The sequence below is a fragment of the Pelobates fuscus genome, chromosome 5, assembly GCF_036172605.1.
Source record: "Pelobates fuscus isolate aPelFus1 chromosome 5, aPelFus1.pri, whole genome shotgun sequence".
Lineage (NCBI taxonomy): Eukaryota > Metazoa > Chordata > Amphibia > Anura > Pelobatidae > Pelobates > Pelobates fuscus.
The window spans coordinates 868,287-887,616 of NC_086321.1; the positions used below are offsets into that span (position 1 = coordinate 868,287).

Below are 19,330 nucleotides of genomic sequence, written 5' to 3' on the forward strand. Positions count from 1 at the left end.
ATTGCTTTGGAGCTGTTGGCCATGGCATCCAGGTTTGGAAATGTTTCCACCACCTCAGCCCCTTTGGGAGATCTACCCCATTGTAGCAGCTGCTGTGGCATGTGGTAAATCATGGTCAGGGTCATCAATCCGTTGTTACTCAGACAACTAGGCACATGTCATATCATCAACAAACGCCACTACTCATCCATAAGGTCATGATATTTCTGGGGAACTCACTTGGTTGGCCACTTATCACATTTCACTTTCATGTACCAGATGGGGGGTATACATCCCTGCCGACAATTGTCTCATTTATATTCCAGGCATGTTCATCATATGCTTCCTACAGCCGCCCATACAGTCACGGCCACTCTTTTGTTCCAGAGACAAAATCATGGATTAGACATACTCATGCAGCATAGCATGCACTATCCCATCTAACACTTTCATCCCATACTTGTAGAACACATAACACAGCTTTTTACCTGGCTTAAAGAATCTCATTGGAACACAACATAGCTCAACCTGTGTCATAACATTTCTCCTAGGTTTTGCTTCTTTTTGCCACCTTAAACTATCTCACACACCATTAATTATATATTTTACAGGCATTCAACAACACAGGATAGCCTATGGCCAAAACTACCATAACTTCATGCTATCATACCAGATAAGAATATACTCAGAGGTTTTCAGGAATCCATTCCCCCACGATACTCTCAGAGATTACCAATAGCCATCCAACTTTTCATCCTTATCGGACCTATTAGATCTACAACCATTCAATTATACTACCAAGTCGGCCATTACCAGCCATGCACATTGCCTTTTATGCCTTTCTCGGGCCAGAGAATCCACTACCATCACCACCACTCAGACAGATCATTGTCTTCAACAATCCCACGTACGTAAACACATTACTACCTATTGGCTCTACCACATTCCGAAATTAGTCAACACGGACCAACAGTAGAGATAACATACTATCCTACCCACAACAAATGGTGTCCACTTTCGGTCCTAGATTCCTACCTTCAAAATTCTTCCAGGAATTAAATACTGTAATGCATTTAAGGAAATGTCTGGTTAATTTGTATATATTTGTTGACTGTATTAAATCTTTGATTATTCATTTTTGCCCTCTTTATTTACAGGCCTACCGTATCGTCGGTCTCGGCACACCACAACCGACTTGCTCCCTTTATATTATCCTACGCTTATGCTGGATCCTTACTCCATATACGGCTATTTGCCCCTTACACAAGTATTAAGGCCGTTTGGCCTGTATTTGTGGGAGGGGCTTAAATTAATTCACTCCCCTATATAAGGGACACCCCTTACCTGACTCATATCACTTGAGGTCAGCATCAGAATGACCCTCCCACCCACTCCTCATTTCAACACTCTTTTCTTTCCATTTACTTTACTTTCTTATTCCTTGGTGGGCCCTCTTTATTTACAGGCCTACCGTATCGTCGGTCTCGGCACACCACAACCGACTTGCTCCCTTTATACTATCCTATGCTTATGCTGTATCCTTACTCCATATACGGCTATTTGCCCCTTACACAAGTATTAAGGCCGTTTGGCCTGTATTTGTGGGAGGGGCTTAAATTAATTCACTCCCCTATATAAGGGACACCCCTTACCTGACTCATATCACTTGAGGTCAGCATCAGAATGACCCTCCCACCCACTCCTCATTTCAACACTCTTTTCTTTCCATTTACTTTACTTTCTTATTCCTTGGTGGGCCCTCTTTATTTACAGGCCTACCGTATCGTCGGTCTCGGCACACCACAACCGACTTGCTCCCTTTATACTATCCTATGCTTATGCTGTATCCTTACTCCATATACGGCTATTTGCCCCTTACACAAATTAATAATAACCAATACTGAGCACTAATCACACACCGCTATACACACATATTAATAATAACCAATACTGAGCACTAATCACACACCGCTATACACACATAATAATAACCAATACTGAGCGCTAATCACACACCGCTATACACACATAATAATAACCAATACTGAGTGCTAATCACACACCGCTATACACACATTAATAATAACCAATACTGAGCGCTAATCACACACCGCTATACACACACATTAATAATAACCAATACTGAGCGCTAATCACACACCGCTATACACACATATTAATAATAACCAATACTGAGCGCTAACCACACACATTAATAATAACCAATACTGAGCGCTAATCACACACCGCTATACACACATATTAATAATAACCAATACTGAGTGCTAATCACACACCGCTATACACAATTAATAATAATCAAAACTGAGCGCTAATCACACACCGCTATACACAAATATTAATAATAATCAATACTGAGCGCTAATCACATACCGCTATACACACATATTAATAATAACCAATACTGAGCACTAATCACACACCGCTATACACACATATTATTAATAACCAATACTGAGCGCTAATCACACCGCTATACACATATATTAATAATAACCAATACTGAGCGCTAATCACACACCGCTATACACACATAATAATAACCAATACTGAGCGCTAATCACACACCGCTATACACACATATTAATAATAACCAATACTGAGCGCTAATCACACACCGCTATACACACATAATGTGGTGGAATCTCGGTAAAAATAAATTTAGTAGGCCGAGATTACCACGTGGCATGTGTACGTGCATATGCCGACGTATCGATCAGTTGGTTGCACGAGGCAAGATACGATCAGTAGTGTACGGAGCATGTGCAAGAATACAGGATATAGTATTCCCCTCCTCCATTGTGCTGGACAAGCCATGCGGTCAAACAGGAAGTTAATTCTTATTTGTGTTGATTGGGTAAGAGAATGTGCGGGTGGAGCTTAATATGGGAGGAGTTATATGCCTATATAAGGAGCCTGCACTATTGTCCGGGGCTCAGAACTTGTGGTATTTTGGTGACGCTAGTCCCTCTGAGTCCCCGATCGGTGATCCAATAAAGAATCTCTTCCTTCCTGAAGAAACCTGTGTCCATCTCTCTGTGCTTGGCTTCCGTCAGTTTCTCCGGTATCATTTGGTGCATTGGCCGGGAAGCTCATCGTTCAACGGTAGCTGAGAGGCAGAGGCGTGAGACGGTCTATCTTTGCCCACGTTCTCTACGGCTGCACCCCTGAACTTCTGCGTGGACCTCCCTTCGTCTCGGCGCCACTGGGCCGTTGTCCAGGAGATCATCGGCCTCTACGTGAGAAGTGCTGGGGTGTCCCCGTCGATGAGTGTGAACTCAGGTTCAGGAACGAGGAGGTAAGACAACTGCTGTTTTAGACGGCAGGACCCACTAGGGGTATACCGATTGTGCGGTAGGCCCAAAGGGGTTTTGAATCTGTGTATCTGCCACCTCTGTCGGAGGGAAGGAGCGAAGGCGCACCGCTCGATCGAACGCTCTTTAGTCAGACCGTTTGATTCTGTTAGTCAGGCGGGGCTCTGGTGTAAATAGCCCTAGCCGGACACCGGTGTCTTGTCTAGACTAGCGTTCTAGGGTGTACATTTTGTTCGCTAGGTCGGAGAGACCGGGAGACTAAGCGGCGTCTGTGTAAATTCGGTTCGCTAGCTCTCATCCTATCTGGGCTAAGTGGGAAGGCGTGTAAATTTGGAACCCACTAGACTTTTGATAGTGCGACTAAGAGGCGTCTGTGTAAATTCGGTCCTCTAGCTCGCTATATATATGTGGTGATTGGGCAGTGTGGCTAACCAAAACGTATGTAGATTGTTTTTAGGTAGTCAATTCAAGGTACTGGCCAATAGTTTAGTTGGGAATTGTAAATGTGTTAACGATTGTTTTAGTAAAGTGTATATCTTGTTAGATAGCGCGAGCTCAGCCGTCTAGCGAGAGTGTTAATAGTGTGTTGCTGTATTATAGTGCACGGTACCATAACCCTGTATATTTACTGACACTGTATATAAGTACTAATCATTGTCGTCAATTGCATGTTTTAACACCATAACCACTAATAATTGTATTGTGACCTTAACTTGTGCTTTGACCTATGCTAACCGTACTGTAACCGCTATTTGTAAAAGACGATGTTACTGGGGTGTGTTATAGACAGGTAATTCGTATATAGGGAATTATAGCGTGGGTGACTGTATAGTTACGCCAAAGGGCATAATATTGATTATATAGTGACTGGTGTAACAGCTGTGTGTGTACGGGAATTCCCTGAGTGTTTATTGTTATTGTGTACGTTTCACTTGGTAACTGTACCGCGTGGTGCTGTTGCCAGAGGAAACGGGTGTGACTGTTGAATAGTACGCGTGTATAGTATTCGTTGTCGACGACGTTCCATTGTTAAGTATGGGTGCGTCGCAGTCAACGATTCCGGATCCCTTAGGTTGTATGGTGAAGAATTTTAAAAAGGGATTCAAAACTTGTGATTTTGGGGTTAAGATGTCTCCTGTACGTTTGGTTACTTTGTGCACTAGGGAGTGGCCTACTTTGGTTGCGGCATGGCCGCCACGTGGCAGTTTGGATCCAACTCTGGTACAGCGCTTACACGTGGCTGTATCAGGTAGGCCTGAACTTTACGGCCAGTTTCCTTATATTGACTGTTGGAGACAGGCCGTAAATGACTCGCCAAAATGGCTCCAGACATGCCACGAGGAGCAGTGTCGCCTCATGGTAGCTAGGACTTGTTCGTCCACTAGGACTGGTGTTAGGCCCATTTTGGACACGCCCCCTGAGTCCGAGATCCCTTTGCCGCCCCCTTACTTTCCGTTAAGAGGAAGTGACGCAAACGCAGGAAGTCCTGCACCCCTCCCCTCATTACCCTCATCCACTTCCGCTTCCTCCTCCAGTACAGGATCCACCCCCCCTCGTACTAAATCTCCCCTTCCGGAATCAGAACCAACCCCCATTAGAAACGAATATCCTGATTTGCCGCCACTTCAGACTTCCGGTCAAGCTTCATCTAGCTCGACTCGAAGTGTTTTATTTACAACCTTTTCCCAAAGCCAACCTCCCACATCCCCATACCCTATCTCTCCCCGACCGGAACCCATGACTGACGCCCCTCTACGTAGCCCCATCCAAACCCGACAGTTGACTGGTGCCCAACAATTAAAGCACTATCAGATGCCTCTTCGTCTGAATCCCGGGTCAGCTTATATCGATGCCGCAGGTCAAATGGCACACGCTGACCCAGTCTTCGTATATGTCCCATTCACCACAACCGATCTTTTAAACTGGAAGACCCATAATTCCTCGTATACTGAGAAACCACAAGCTATGACTGATCTGTTCACCTCAATAGTACAGACGCATAATCCGACATGGGCTGATTGCCAGCAGTTACTAATGACTTTATTTAACAATGAGGAAAGGACAAGAATAAATCAAGCAGCCATTAAAGCATTAGAAGATAAAGCCCGTGCTTTGAACCAAGCTAATCCAGCAGCATGGGCCGCAACACATTATCCCAACACTGATCCCGATTGGAACGTAAATGGTGCTGATATGGTTCAACTCAGAGCCTATAGAGACGCTATAATTGCTGGCATGAAAGCCGGAGGAAAGAAAGCTATTAACATGTCGAAGACAGTTGAGGTGATCCAGAAAAGCGATGAAGCGCCCAGTGTCTTTTATGACCGATTATTGGAGGCATACCGCTTGTATACCCCCTTTAATCCGGAAGACGCAGATAATTCCCGAATGGTTAACTCCGCCTTTGTCAGCCAAGCATACGGAGATATTAAGCGCAAGCTACAAAAGTTAGAAGGGTTTGCAGGTATGTCCATCACCCAACTAATGGAGGTAGCAAATAAGGTTTATATGAACAGGGATACAGAAAGTAAGAAAGAGGAAGAGCGCAAGATGCGTAAAAAGGCTGATATGCTAGCGGTAGCGATCGCAGGCGTAGATAGACGGGGCCCGGATAGAGGCGATAGTAGATGGAATGAGGAACCTCTAAGTAGAAATCAGTGCGCTTACTGTAAGGAAGAAGGGCATTGGAGAAATGAGTGTCCGCGAAGAGAACAGTCTGAGAGAGACAGACCTAGGTCAGGTTACGGAAACTTTAGAGGCAGAGCGAGAGGTAGAGGAGGCCCCGGAGGGAGTAATGGGTATAGAGGGAGTAATTGGAACAGAGGAAGTGTTAGGGAAGACAGGTATATTCCAGCAGCGCAAAGGTCCCGCGATAGAGAAGGTAGGGACTTTGTAGGATTGGCTGACACGGTCATGGAGGACTATTGATACCGACCGGGCTCCATCCCCCTTGGTCGAGCGGAGCCTATGGTCGATGTATCAATAGGGGGAAAAAGGAGTGCGTTCATGATCGACACTGGTGCTGAACATTCAGTGGTGACTAATCTAGTTGCTCCTCCATCTGGAAGGACTATTACTGTGATAGGAGCAACTGGAAGAAGTGCTGAAAAACCGGTTCTTAAAAGTCGACTCTGTACATTGGGAGGCCACGTAGTAAAACATCAATTCCTTTATATGCCTGAATGTCCAGCCCAATTGCTGGGACGTGATATGCTATCAAAATTACAAGCGCAGATTACGTTCCTACCAAATGGAACAACATCCTTAAAGTTTAATGGACCTTCAGGTATTATGACTTTATCCGTACCAAAGGAAGAAGAGTGGCGACTTTATACAGTGTTGACTAGCCAAAACCCTAGGAGTGATGAGACATTATTCAACATACCAGGAGTTTGGGCAGAGAACAACCCACCAGGACTGGCCCGCAATATTCCACCTATAAAAATTGAACTAAAACTTGGGGTTTATCCAGTGAGCCTAAGACAATACCACATCCCGCAGAAGGCTAAGAAGAACATTCAATCTTATCTGGATAAGTTCATACGGTATGGTATCCTAAAATTCTGTACTTCCCCCTGGAACACCCCATTGCTGCCTGTTCAAAAGCCCGGTACAGATGAGTATCGACCTGTGCAGGACTTGAGAGCAGTCAATGATGCGGTTGTTAGTATACATCCAGTCGTGCCCAATCCATATAACCTGCTTGCTTTAATTCCGGGCGGGGCTACTTATTTCACAGTCTTAGATCTCAAAGATGCCTTCTTTTGCCTCCGAATTGCCGCAGAAAGTCAATGTATCTTCGCTTTCCAATGGGAGAACGCTGTAACGGGCTCAAAACGCCAAATGACTTGGACAAGACTGCCCCAAGGGTTTAAAAATTCACCTACCCTATTTGGTTCAGCTCTAAGTCAAGATCTACTGGATTTCGAGTCTATCCCAGGAGAGTGTGTATTGTTACAGTATGTAGATGACTTGTTGATAGCAGCAGTTACAAAAGAAAAATGTCAGCAAGCAACGCACGATCTACTACACATTCTCTGGAAGGCAGGATACAAGGTGTCCAGGAAGAAGGCTCAGTTGTGTTTGCCAACTGTCAAGTATCTGGGATTCCATATCTCTGAAGGTCAAAGGATTATGGGGCCAGAGAGAAAAGAAGCTGTCTGCCAAATACCAATACCCAAGAATAGAAGACAAGTGCGAGAATTCTTGGGGGCAGCAGGCTTCTGTAGGATATGGATTCCCAGTTACGCGATACTGGCAAAACCTCTGTACGCAGCCATCAAAGGTACAGAGCACGACCCCTTCTTATGGACTCAAGAACAGCAAACGGCATTTGAAGATGTGAAGAAGGCTTTGATGAGTGCCCCAGCATTAGGTCTACCTGATCACACACGACCATTCTACCTATATGTACATGAGCAAAGAAGAATGGCTGTGGGAGTATTGACACAGTACTTGGGATCATGGCAAAGACCTGTTGCCTACATGTCTAAGCAACTGGATGCAGTGGCCAGCGGACTTCCACCTTGTCTAAGAGCCGTAGCTGCAGCCGCCCTGCTAGTAGCTGAAGCCGATAAACTCACTCTGGGTCAAGAACTTTATGTACGAGTCCCACATGCAGTACAGACGTTGTTGGATTACAAAGGAAATCATTGGTTTAGTAACAGCCGTATGACCAAGTATCAAGCAATGTTGTGTGAAAACCCAAGAGTGCATTTAGAGACTGTAAACACCTTAAATCCAGCTACCCTTTTGCCACAACCTACTGAAAGTCAACATGATTGTTTGGAAGTAATGGATGAAGTATTTTCAAGTAGACCAGATCTTCGTGATTTTCCCATCCAGAACCCCGATGTTCAATATTACACCGACGGTAGTAGTTATGTGAAAGAAGGGATCCGCTATGCAGGATATGCAGTAACAACAATAGACAAGGTGATAGAAGCTCGGCCACTGGCAAAAGGAACATCAGCACAAAAGGCAGAATTGATAGCACTAACACGAGCGTTACAATTGGCTGAAGGTTTAAGAGTAAATATCTATACGGACTCTAAGTATGCGTTTTTAACCACTCATGCCCACGGAGCTTTGTATAAAGAAAGAGGACTACTGAATTCAGAAGGCAAAGAAATCAAGTACGCAGCTGAAATCCTACAACTATTGGAAGCAGTGTGGGAGCCGAAAGAAGTCGGTATTATACATTGTCAAGCGCATCTGAGAGGAGATGGTGATGTAACCAAAGGAAATCGGATGGCAGATAGTGCAGCTAAGCGTGCTGCTGAATCAGGAAGACAGGAGTATGTGGGGCATATAGCTGCTCTAATACCAACCCCACTGTCTCAATGGACTCCAGTTTATACAACTCAAGAAGAGGAGTGGTTAAAGACTGAACTGGGAAAGTATTTGGAGAACAAGTGGTATCAGCTAGAAGATGGAAGAATAGTCATACCAGCATCACTAGCAGTAGAAATTGTCCAGAACTATCATAACGGGACACATTCTGGGAGAGACAGTACAGAAGAATCTCTCAGGAAACATTTCTACATACCAAGATTATCCAACTTGACTCAGGCCATTGTACGTAGATGTGTAACGTGTGCTAAAAATAATGCAAGACAAGGACCAGTAAAGCCACCAGGAGTCCAGTTTATGGGGGGACTCCCCATGTCCGATCTACAAATAGACTTTACAGTGATGCCTAAATCGGGTGGACATCGTTACCTGTTGGTAATTGTGTGCACCTATTCAGGCTGGGTAGAAGCATGTCCTACTCGTACAGAGAAAGCAGGAGAAGTTGTGAGATTCCTGCTACGAGAAATAATACCCCGATATGGACTACCCTGTTCTATAGGATCGGACAATGGTCCAGCTTTTGTTCATCAGTGCCTACAACAACTGACTCATATGCTTGGTATAAAGTGGAGGCTTCATACCGCATATAGACCCCAGAGTTCTGGTAAGGTAGAGAGAATGAATAGAACTATTAAGAACCAGTTGGCTAAAATGTGTCAGGAAACCCAACTTAAGTGGAACGTTCTCTTACCCATAGCTCTATTGCGAATCCGCAGTACCCCTACCAGAAGGATGGGCCTCTCTCCTTTTGAAATCATGTATGGGCGACCACCTCCCGTACTTGGTAACTTAAGGGGGGATTTGAGTCAGTTGGGAGAAGGAATTACCCGGCAGCAGGTTGTAGAATTGGGTAAGACTATGGAGGAGGTACAGAAATGGGTACAAGATAGATTACCTGTGAATATTTATCCCCCTGTTCATAGTTATCATCCAGGAGATCAAGTGTGGATTAAAGAGTGGAATAATGTACCGTTAGGGCCCAAGTGGAGAGGTCCTTATGTTGTTCTTTTGTCTACCCCTACAGCGATAAAAGTAGCCGAAGTGACTCCGTGGATACATCACTCCAGGGTTAAACCAGCAGCAGTCGATTCTTGGCAAGTTACAGCAGATCCAGAGAATCCCTGCAAGATCCGGTTGAAACGCACTACTCAGTCGGAGTAACGAGGAATTATTGTGGATTACAAATTTTATTGTTACAGGGATTTGGTGTGTGAGTGAGAAGGCCATAATAAAGCCTGTCCGCTTACCAACACATAGTTTATAAGCCAGGAAAGTCTCGAAGGGACACCTGTGAAGACGAGCAGAACTCCATTCCCTGCAGCCCTCACATCCTGGAAGCTGAGGCGCCTTCGCACGGACGAAGACTGAGGATGACGGCGAAAGATGTGCTTTTGATTGTGTTTATTTATATGTGTTTTTATATTCAGGAAGGTAGAAGTACCGACACTCCTAGCTGTGAGGTATGCATTAAGACTACGAGAACAGGTAATCATATTTCCCAAACCCTAATTTGGCATTCACAATACGAGTGTAAAGGAGATGTATCGAGATGTAGATACCTAAATATAGACTATAGTGTGTGCCATTTAGGAGTAGGAGAACCTAAGTGCTTCAGTCCAGAGTATCAACCTCGTACAATTTGGTTGACTCTCAGGAATGGAGATCCTCAGGGGACCCTAATTAATAAGACGGTGTTAGAATCCGTATATTCTTCGGGTGTTCTGCTATTTGATGCATGTAAGGCGATATCAAGTGGTAGAAAGCCGTGGAATGTATGTGGGGATCTTAGATGGGAGAGGACGTATGGATCTAACGATAAATATATTTGTCCCAGTAGTAAAAATAAATATGTGAGTCCTAGATGCCCAAATAAAGACTATAACTTTTGCCCATATTGGTCTTGTGTGGGGTGGGCGACTTGGGGACAGACAGTAGATAAAGACATGATAGTGACTAAGTTGCCGACTAGCCCATATTGTAAGTCTATGGAATGTAATCCCATCCATATACTTATAAATAACCCCGACAAGTTCTTAGATAAGTATGGCAATTTATTTGGGTTTCAGATATACGGGACGGGTTTAGATCCTGGGACATTATTGTTTATAGGAATAGAGACTGATACGGTATCCTCCCAAACTCATCAAGTATACCATTCCTTTTATGAAGAGATGAGTATAGATAATAAGATCCCCCATAATGCTAAAAACCTGTTCATAGATTTAGCCGAGAGTATTGCCGGTAGTCTTAATGTTACCAACTGCTATGTGTGTGGAGGTACTAACATGGGAGACCAATGGCCTTGGGAAGCAAAGGAGGTAATGTCCGGTTCTGAGGCAGTTGACCAACTAATATCTACACAAGCCGATTATCATTTGAGTGTTAGAGGTAAATCTGAGTGGAGATTAAAGACCTCCATCATAGGTTATGTTTGCATAGCAAGGAAAGGAATAATGTATAATACTTCTGTAGGAGAATTAACTTGTCTAGGGCAAAAAGCTTATGATGATGATGTGGTGACATTCTGTCATCAAACTAACATGGTGACCAGGGGTCATGTGATCAAGTTCATGTAGATCTTTCTTACAGGGGGATAAGCTTTACCCTTTGATATGTTAAGTAGGTAATTCAATACCTTTACAAGTCAGGAGAGAGATAGCCACTCCTCTCTATCTTCATTTCTCTCTGTTCCTTCTTGGCTGTGCTACTGAGCAGACGCCATGTGCTATCTTGGTGAACCATGTTATACTCTGCTGCTTCCTTTTCTTCCTTGGTGAATGTGATGTTGGACTTGCAGCAGTGAGCCATTACTAGATGTGAAGGCCTAACCGTGGGTGAGATCAAACGTGTGGGGAAAGGGGTTACTATATAGATAGATAGATTTAAAAGGGTTGTTGCTCCGTGGGTCTGGGCTGTGTGTTATACATTTATAGTATTGTGTGTTGCCTTAAATTTCTTTTTTTTGTTTTGTTTTGTTTTTTTGACAAATTTGTATAAAATGTGAATTGACAGCCATAGGAAAGTACAGGAGAACTTATGTCGCTGAGGGAACTATTCCGGAGGGACGGTGGGTTGAATTTCTCCTGTATATCAGGTTTTTGCTCCCACTAGGTTCTCTTGTACTAGAGGGATAACTAGATAACGGAGCAACATAGATGAAGAAAAAGTGGGGGAATGTGGGGTGATGCAACCCCTATTTGACTGTTTTCTTTTACCTTACTCATCTCACTCACACTAATTCCTGTGCTCCCCTTTCCTACTTCAGATCTCATAGTTTAGATAGATAAGAGGGAAATATTATTATTTTTAAATGTGCTCAACATAAGAGAAGAAAAAGTGAGGGAATGTGGTGACATTCTGTTATCAAACTAGCATGGTGACCAGGGGTCATGTGATCAAGTTCATGTAGATCTTTCTTACAGGGGGATAAGCTTTACCCTTTGATATGTTAAGTAGGTAATTCAATACCTTTACAAGTCAGGAGAGAGATAGCCACTCCTCTCTATCTTCATTTCTCTCTGTTCCTTCTTGGCTGTGCTACTGAGCAGACGCCATGTGCTATCTTGGTGAACCATGTTATACTCTGCTGCTTCCTTTTCTTCCTTGGTGAATGTGATGTTGGACTTGCAGCAGTGAGCCATTACTAGATGTGAAGGCCTAACCGTGGGTGAGATCAAACGTGTGGGGAAAGGGGTTACTATATAGATAGATAGATTTAAAAGGGTTGTTGCTCCGTGGGTCTGGGCTGTGTGTTATACATTTATAGTATTGTGTGTTGCCTTAAATTTCTTTTTTTTGTTTTGTTTTGTTTTTTTGACAAATTTGTATAAAATGTGAATTGACAGCCATAGGAAAGTACAGGAGAACTTATGTCGCTGAGGGAACTATTCCGGAGGGACGGTGGGTTGAATTTCTCCTGTATATCAGGTTTTTGCTCCCACTAGGTTCTCTTGTACTAGAGGGATAACTAGATAACGGAGCAACATAGATGAAGAAAAAGTGGGGGAATGTGGGGTGATGCAACCCCTATTTGACTGTTTTCTTTTACCTTACTCATCTCACTCACACTAATTCCTGTGCTCCCCTTTCCTACTTCAGATCTCATAGTTTAGATAGATAAGAGGGAAATATTATTATTTTTAAATGTGCTCAACATAAGAGAAGAAAAAGTGAGGGAATGTGGTGACATTCTGTTATCAAACTAGCATGGTGACCAGGGGTCATGTGATCAAGTTCATGTAGATCTTTCTTACAGGGGGATAAGCTTTACCCTTTGATATGTTAAGTAGGTAATTCAATACCTTTACAAGTCAGGAGAGAGATAGCCACTCCTCTCTATCTTCATTTCTCTCTGTTCCTTCTTGGCTGTGCTACTGAGCAGACGCCATGTGCTATCTTGGTGAACCATGTTATACTCTGCTGCTTCCTTTTCTTCCTTGGTGAATGTGATGTTGGACTTGCAGCAGTGAGCCATTACTAGATGTGAAGGCCTAACCGTGGGTGAGATCAAACGTGTGGGGAAAGGGGTTACTATATAGATAGATAGATTTAAAAGGGTTGTTGCTCCGTGGGTCTGGGCTGTGTGTTATACATTTATAGTATTGTGTGTTGCCTTCTAAATAAATACCTTTTCATGTAGACGAACCTTGTGTAATATTTATATTAATTTGGTGATACACCACAGATGATACTAAAAATACAACTTGGTGGTCGGCTTCAAATGTCTCAGAACCATCTAACCCGTTTGCTAGATACGCCAATTTAAAGGATGTGTGGTTTGATTTATCCATCATATCTACCTGGAGAGCCCCAGCAAATTTGTACTGGATCTGTGGTAAGAAAGCCTATTCGGAGCTGCCACAGGACTGGGAAGGGGCATGTGTGTTGGGTATGCTCAAACCATCCTTCTTCTTGTTACCGATTGAAACAGGTGAGACTTTAGGTGTTAAAGTGTATGATGTGAATCATAGGAAGAAAAGGGGACCCTTAGAGATAGGCACCTGGGAAGATAATGAATGGCCTCCCCAGCGTATTATAGATTATTATGGGCCAGCCACGTGGGCAGAAGATGGTACCTTTGGTTATAGAACCCCTATTTATATGCTCAACCGCATTATAAGATTACAGGCGGTGGTTGAGATTATCACTAACGAAACATCACAAGCGCTCAATCTCCTAGTGAAACATAATACTAGGATGAGGACAGCAGTATATCAGAATAGATTAGCCTTGGATTACCTTTTGGCAGTAGAGGGAGGTGTATGTGGGAAGTTTAACCTAAGCAATTGCTGTCTTCAAATAGATGACGAAGGGCAAGCAATAGCTGAGCTTACTAGCCATATGGTTAAACTAGCGCATGTGCCTACTCAGGTATGGAAAGGGTACAATCCAAGTAGTTGGTTTGGTAGCTGGTATGAGTGGTTTGGAGGGCTTAAGGCAGTGGTAGGTGGAGTCCTACTGATTTTACTGTTGTGTCTACTCCTACCGTGTCTTATACCCTTAGTAGTTAGGTCTGTGCAAAGCCTGATAGAAAATATAGCAGAGAGGAAGGCTGCTGCACAGATAATGGCGATATATAAGTATAAGGCTCTAGATCAAGGAGAACCAATGCAGGAAGATGAATGTTGAAGATTCACATCATAAGATAAGTCTGGTCTGGTTCAAGGTAACTTGCGGTGTAAGCAAAACTAAGGTTATGTGATGCCTCAAGTAATTGTAAAATATCAAGAGGCATCAAAGGGGGGAATGTGGTGGAATCTCGGTAAAAATAAATTTAGTAGGCCGAGATTACCACGTGGCATGTGTACGTGCATATGCTGACGTATCAATCAGTTGGTTGCACGAGGCAAGATACGATCAGTAGTGTACGGAGCATGTGCAAGAATACAGGATATAGTATTCCCCTCCTCCATTGTGCTGGACAAGCCATGCGGTCAAACAGGAAGTTAATTCTTATTTGTGTTGATTGGGTAAGAGAATGTGCGGGTGGAGCTTAATATGGGAGGAGTTATATGCCTATATAAGGAGCCTGCACTATTGTCCGGGGCTCAGAACTTGTGGTATTTTGGTGACGCTAGTCCCTCTGAGTCCCGATCGGTGATCCAATAAAGAATCTCTTCCTTCCTGAAGAAACCTGTGTCCATCTCTCTGTGCTTGGCTTCCGTCAGTTTCTCCGGTATCAATAATAATAACCAATACTGAGCGCTAATCACACACCGCTATACACACATTAATAATAACCAATACTGAGCGCTAATCACATACCGCTATACACACATATTAATAATAACCAATACTGAGCGCTAATCACACACACCGCTATACACACATATTAATAACCAATACTGAGTGCTAATCCCACACCGCTATACACACATATTAATAATAACCAATACTGAGTGCTAATCACACACACCGCTATACACACATAATAATAATAACCAATACTGAGTGCTAATCACACACCGCTATACACACATATTAATAATAACCAATACTGAGCGCTAATCACACACCGCTATACACACATATTAATAATAATCAATACTGAGCGCTAATCACATACCGCTATACACACATATTAAGAACCAATACTGAGCGCTAATCACACACCGCTATACACACATAATAATAACCAATACTGAGCGCTAATCACACGGCTATACACACATAATAATAACCAATACTGAGTGCTAATCACATACCGCTATACACACATATTAATAATAACCAATACTGAGTGCTAATCACACATCGCTATACACACATATTAATAATAACCAATACTGAGCACTAATCACACACAGCTATACATATTAATAATAACCAATACTGAGCGCTAATCACACACCGCTATACACACATATTAATAATAACCAATACTGAGCGCTAATCACATACCGCTATACACACATAATAATAACCAATACTGAGCGCTAATCACACACCGCTATACACACATTATTAATAATAACCAATACTGAGCGCTAATCACACACCGCTATACACACATTATTAATAATAACCAATACTGAGCGCTAATCACACACCGCTATACACACATATTAATAATAACCAATACTGAGCGCTAATCACACACCGCTATACACATATATTAATAATAACCAATACTGAGCGCTAATCACACACCGCTATACACACATATTAATAATAACCAATACTGAGCGCTAATCACACACCGCTATACACATATATTAATAATAACCAATACTGAGTGCTAATCACATACCGCTATACACACATAATAATAATAACCAATACTGAGCGCTAATCACACACCGCTATACACATATATTAATAATAACCAATACTGAGCGCTAATCACACACCGCTATACACACATATTAATAATAACCAATACTGAGCGCTAATCACACACCGCTATACACATATATTAATAATAACCAATACTGAGCGCTAATCACACACCGCTATACACACATATTAATAATAACCAATACTGAGCGCTAATCACACACCGCTATACACATATATTAATAATAACCAATACTGAGCGCTAATCACATACCGCTATACACACATATTAATAATAACCAATACTGAGCGCTAATTACACACCGCTATACACACATATTAATAATAACCAATACTGAGCGCTAATTACACACCGCTATACACACATATTAATAATAACCAATACTGAGCGCTAATCACACACCGCTATACACACATATTAATAAGCAATACTGAGCGCTAATCACACACCGCTATACACACATAATAATAACCAATACTGAGCGCTAATCACATACCGCTATAAACACATAATAATAACCAATACTGAGCGCTAATCACACACCGCTATACACACATAATAACCAATACTGAGCGCTAATCACACACCGCTATACACATATATTAATAATAACCAATACTGAGCGCTAATCACATACCGCTATACACATATAATAATAACGTACAGACGAACCCCGGACAGGGGGAGCATTCGTGTCCCGAAAGGAGACACTTCCCATGCCTTGTTTCACCCAGGGATCCTGCAAACGGAGACGGTTGCCATTCTGGGGGTCCCCGTGATTGGTGTGGACACTTTAGTGTCAATGGCAGTTTAGAAGGCTTTCTGTGCCTGGGAGCCCAGAAGGCGGGAGACTTTCCCGCACTGGGACTCCCAGGTACAGAGGAACGGGAAACGGGAAACCGTGTACATGGGTGGCAGGAACTGGGGATAAAGGAACTGGAGTTCCTGTCACACACACAGGCCTCTGGGAGAGGGAGGACCATGGGAGGGGACAAAGAGTGGCAGGAACAAGAGACAAAAGGGATTAGGGTCCGGTTCAGTCATCCGACCCCTGGGAGGAGACGTATGTATGAGTGACCCACACCTTGCATGGGGAAAATATAAAGCTGAGTGTGGCCAATAAAGCGGTTGTTGTACCCCTGGAACGGTGTGTTGTCCAGTTATTGGGAAAAATGGGTCTCTTACTTCATTAATAGCGGGGTAACCAGCCGGGCCCGCTACATAAACACACAATGAAAATATGCATAATTAGGTGATTCGTGCTGGCTTTGGGGTCTAGATGCACAAAGTATGGGATTTAAAGCACTTACCAGCACCATCTCTAAACCTCAACTGGATATATTTTCCGAATCGACTGCTGTTTTGGTTCATTACAGTTTGAGCGTTACCGAATGCCTCCAACAACGGATTAACCTGCAGACAAAAATTTAAAATAATTTCAAAGTGCTAAATGAAAACGGGTATTAATACGTCCAAAAGTGTAGCACCAGAGAGGGCAGTGCACCGTGAAGCATGTGGTTCTATATTTTGGAATATACATTGTGGACTAGCGGACCTCCTCCACAGAGCTCTGGTGTACCAATAAACGTTATTGCAGCATCCTACCTGGACGTATTAATAAATGGTATCCCAGTACCGAGCTCCAATCACACATTAATAGTACCCCATTACTGAGCTCTAATCACAATTAATAGTACCCCATTACCGAGCTCTAATCACACATTAATAGTACCCCATTACTGAGCTCTAATCACACATTAATATTATCCCATTACTGAGCTCTAATCACACATTAATAGTACCCCATTACTGAGCTCTAATCACACACATTAATAGTACCCCATTACTGAGCTCTAATCACACACATTAATAGTACCCCATTACTGAGCTCTAATCACACATTAATAGTACCCCATTACTGAGCTCTAATCACACATTAATAGTACCCCATTACTGAGCTCTAATCACACATTAATAGTACCCCATTACTGAGCTCTAATCACACATTAATAGTACACCATTACTGAGCTCCAATCACACATTAATAGTACCCCATTACTGAGCTCTAATCACACACATTAATAGTACCCCATTACTGAGCTCTAATCACACATTAATAGTACCCCATTACTGAGCTCTAATCACACATTAATAGTACCCCATTACTGAGCTCTAATCACACATTAATAGTACCCCATTACTGAGCTCTAATCACACATTAATAGTACCCCATTACTGAGCTCTAATCACACACATTAATAGTACCCCATTACTGAGCTCTAATCACACATTAATAGTACCCCATTACTGAGCTCCAATCACACATTAATAGTACCCCATTACTGAGCTCTAATCACACATTAATAATACCCCATTACTGAGCTCTAATCACACATTAATAGTACCCCATTACTGAGCTCTAATCACACATTAATAGTACCCCATTACTGAGCTCTAATCACACATTAATAGTACCCCATTACTGAGCTCCAATCACACATTAATAGTACCCCATTATCGAGCTCTAATCACACATTAATAGTACCCCATTACTGAGCTCCAATCACACATTAATAGTACCCCATTACTGAGCTCCAATCACACATTAATAGTACCCCATTACTGAGCTCCAATCACACATTAATAGTACCCCATTACTGAGCTCTAATCACACATTAATAATACCCCATTACTGAGCTCTAATCACACATTAATAGTACCCCATTACTGAGCTCTAATCACACATTAATAGTACCCCATTACTGAGCTCCAATCACACATTAATAGTACCCCATTACTGAGCTCTAAGCACACATTAATAGTACCCCATTATCGAGCTCTAATCACACACATTAATAGTATCCCATTACTGAGCTCTAATCACACATTAATAGTACCCCATTACTGAGCTCTAATCACACACATTAATAGTACCCCATTACTGAGCTCTAATCACACATTAATAGTACCCCATTACTGAGCTCTAATCACACATTAATAGTACCCCATTACTGAGCTCTAATCACACATTAATAATACCCCATTACCGAGCTCTAATCACACACATTAATAGTACCCCATTACTGAGCTCTAATCACACATTATTAGTACCCCATTACTGAGCTCTAATCACACACATTAATAGTACCCCATTAACAAGCTCTAATCACACATTAATAGTACCCCATTGACGAGCTCTAATCACACATTAATAGTATCCCATTACTGAGCTCCAATCACACATTAATAGCATCCCATTACCGAGCTCTAATCACACATTAATAGTACCCCATTACTGAGCTCTAATAACACATTAATAGTACCCCATTACCGAGCTCTAATCACACATTAATAGTATCCCATTACT

The 19,330-nt window shown here is 42.6% G+C and overlaps 1 protein-coding gene across 1 annotated transcript in view; it reads right to left on the minus strand.

Annotated features, from left to right (window-relative positions):
* Positions 1–19,330, minus strand: part of LOC134610515 (myosin-IIIb-like) — a 301,018-nt gene that overhangs the window by 223,774 nt on the left and 57,914 nt on the right. The window contains exon 5 of the mRNA XM_063453481.1: positions 17,274–17,376. Coding sequence (XP_063309551.1) covers positions 17,274–17,376 — 103 coding nt within the window. The remainder of the gene's footprint in view (positions 1–17,273; positions 17,377–19,330) is intronic.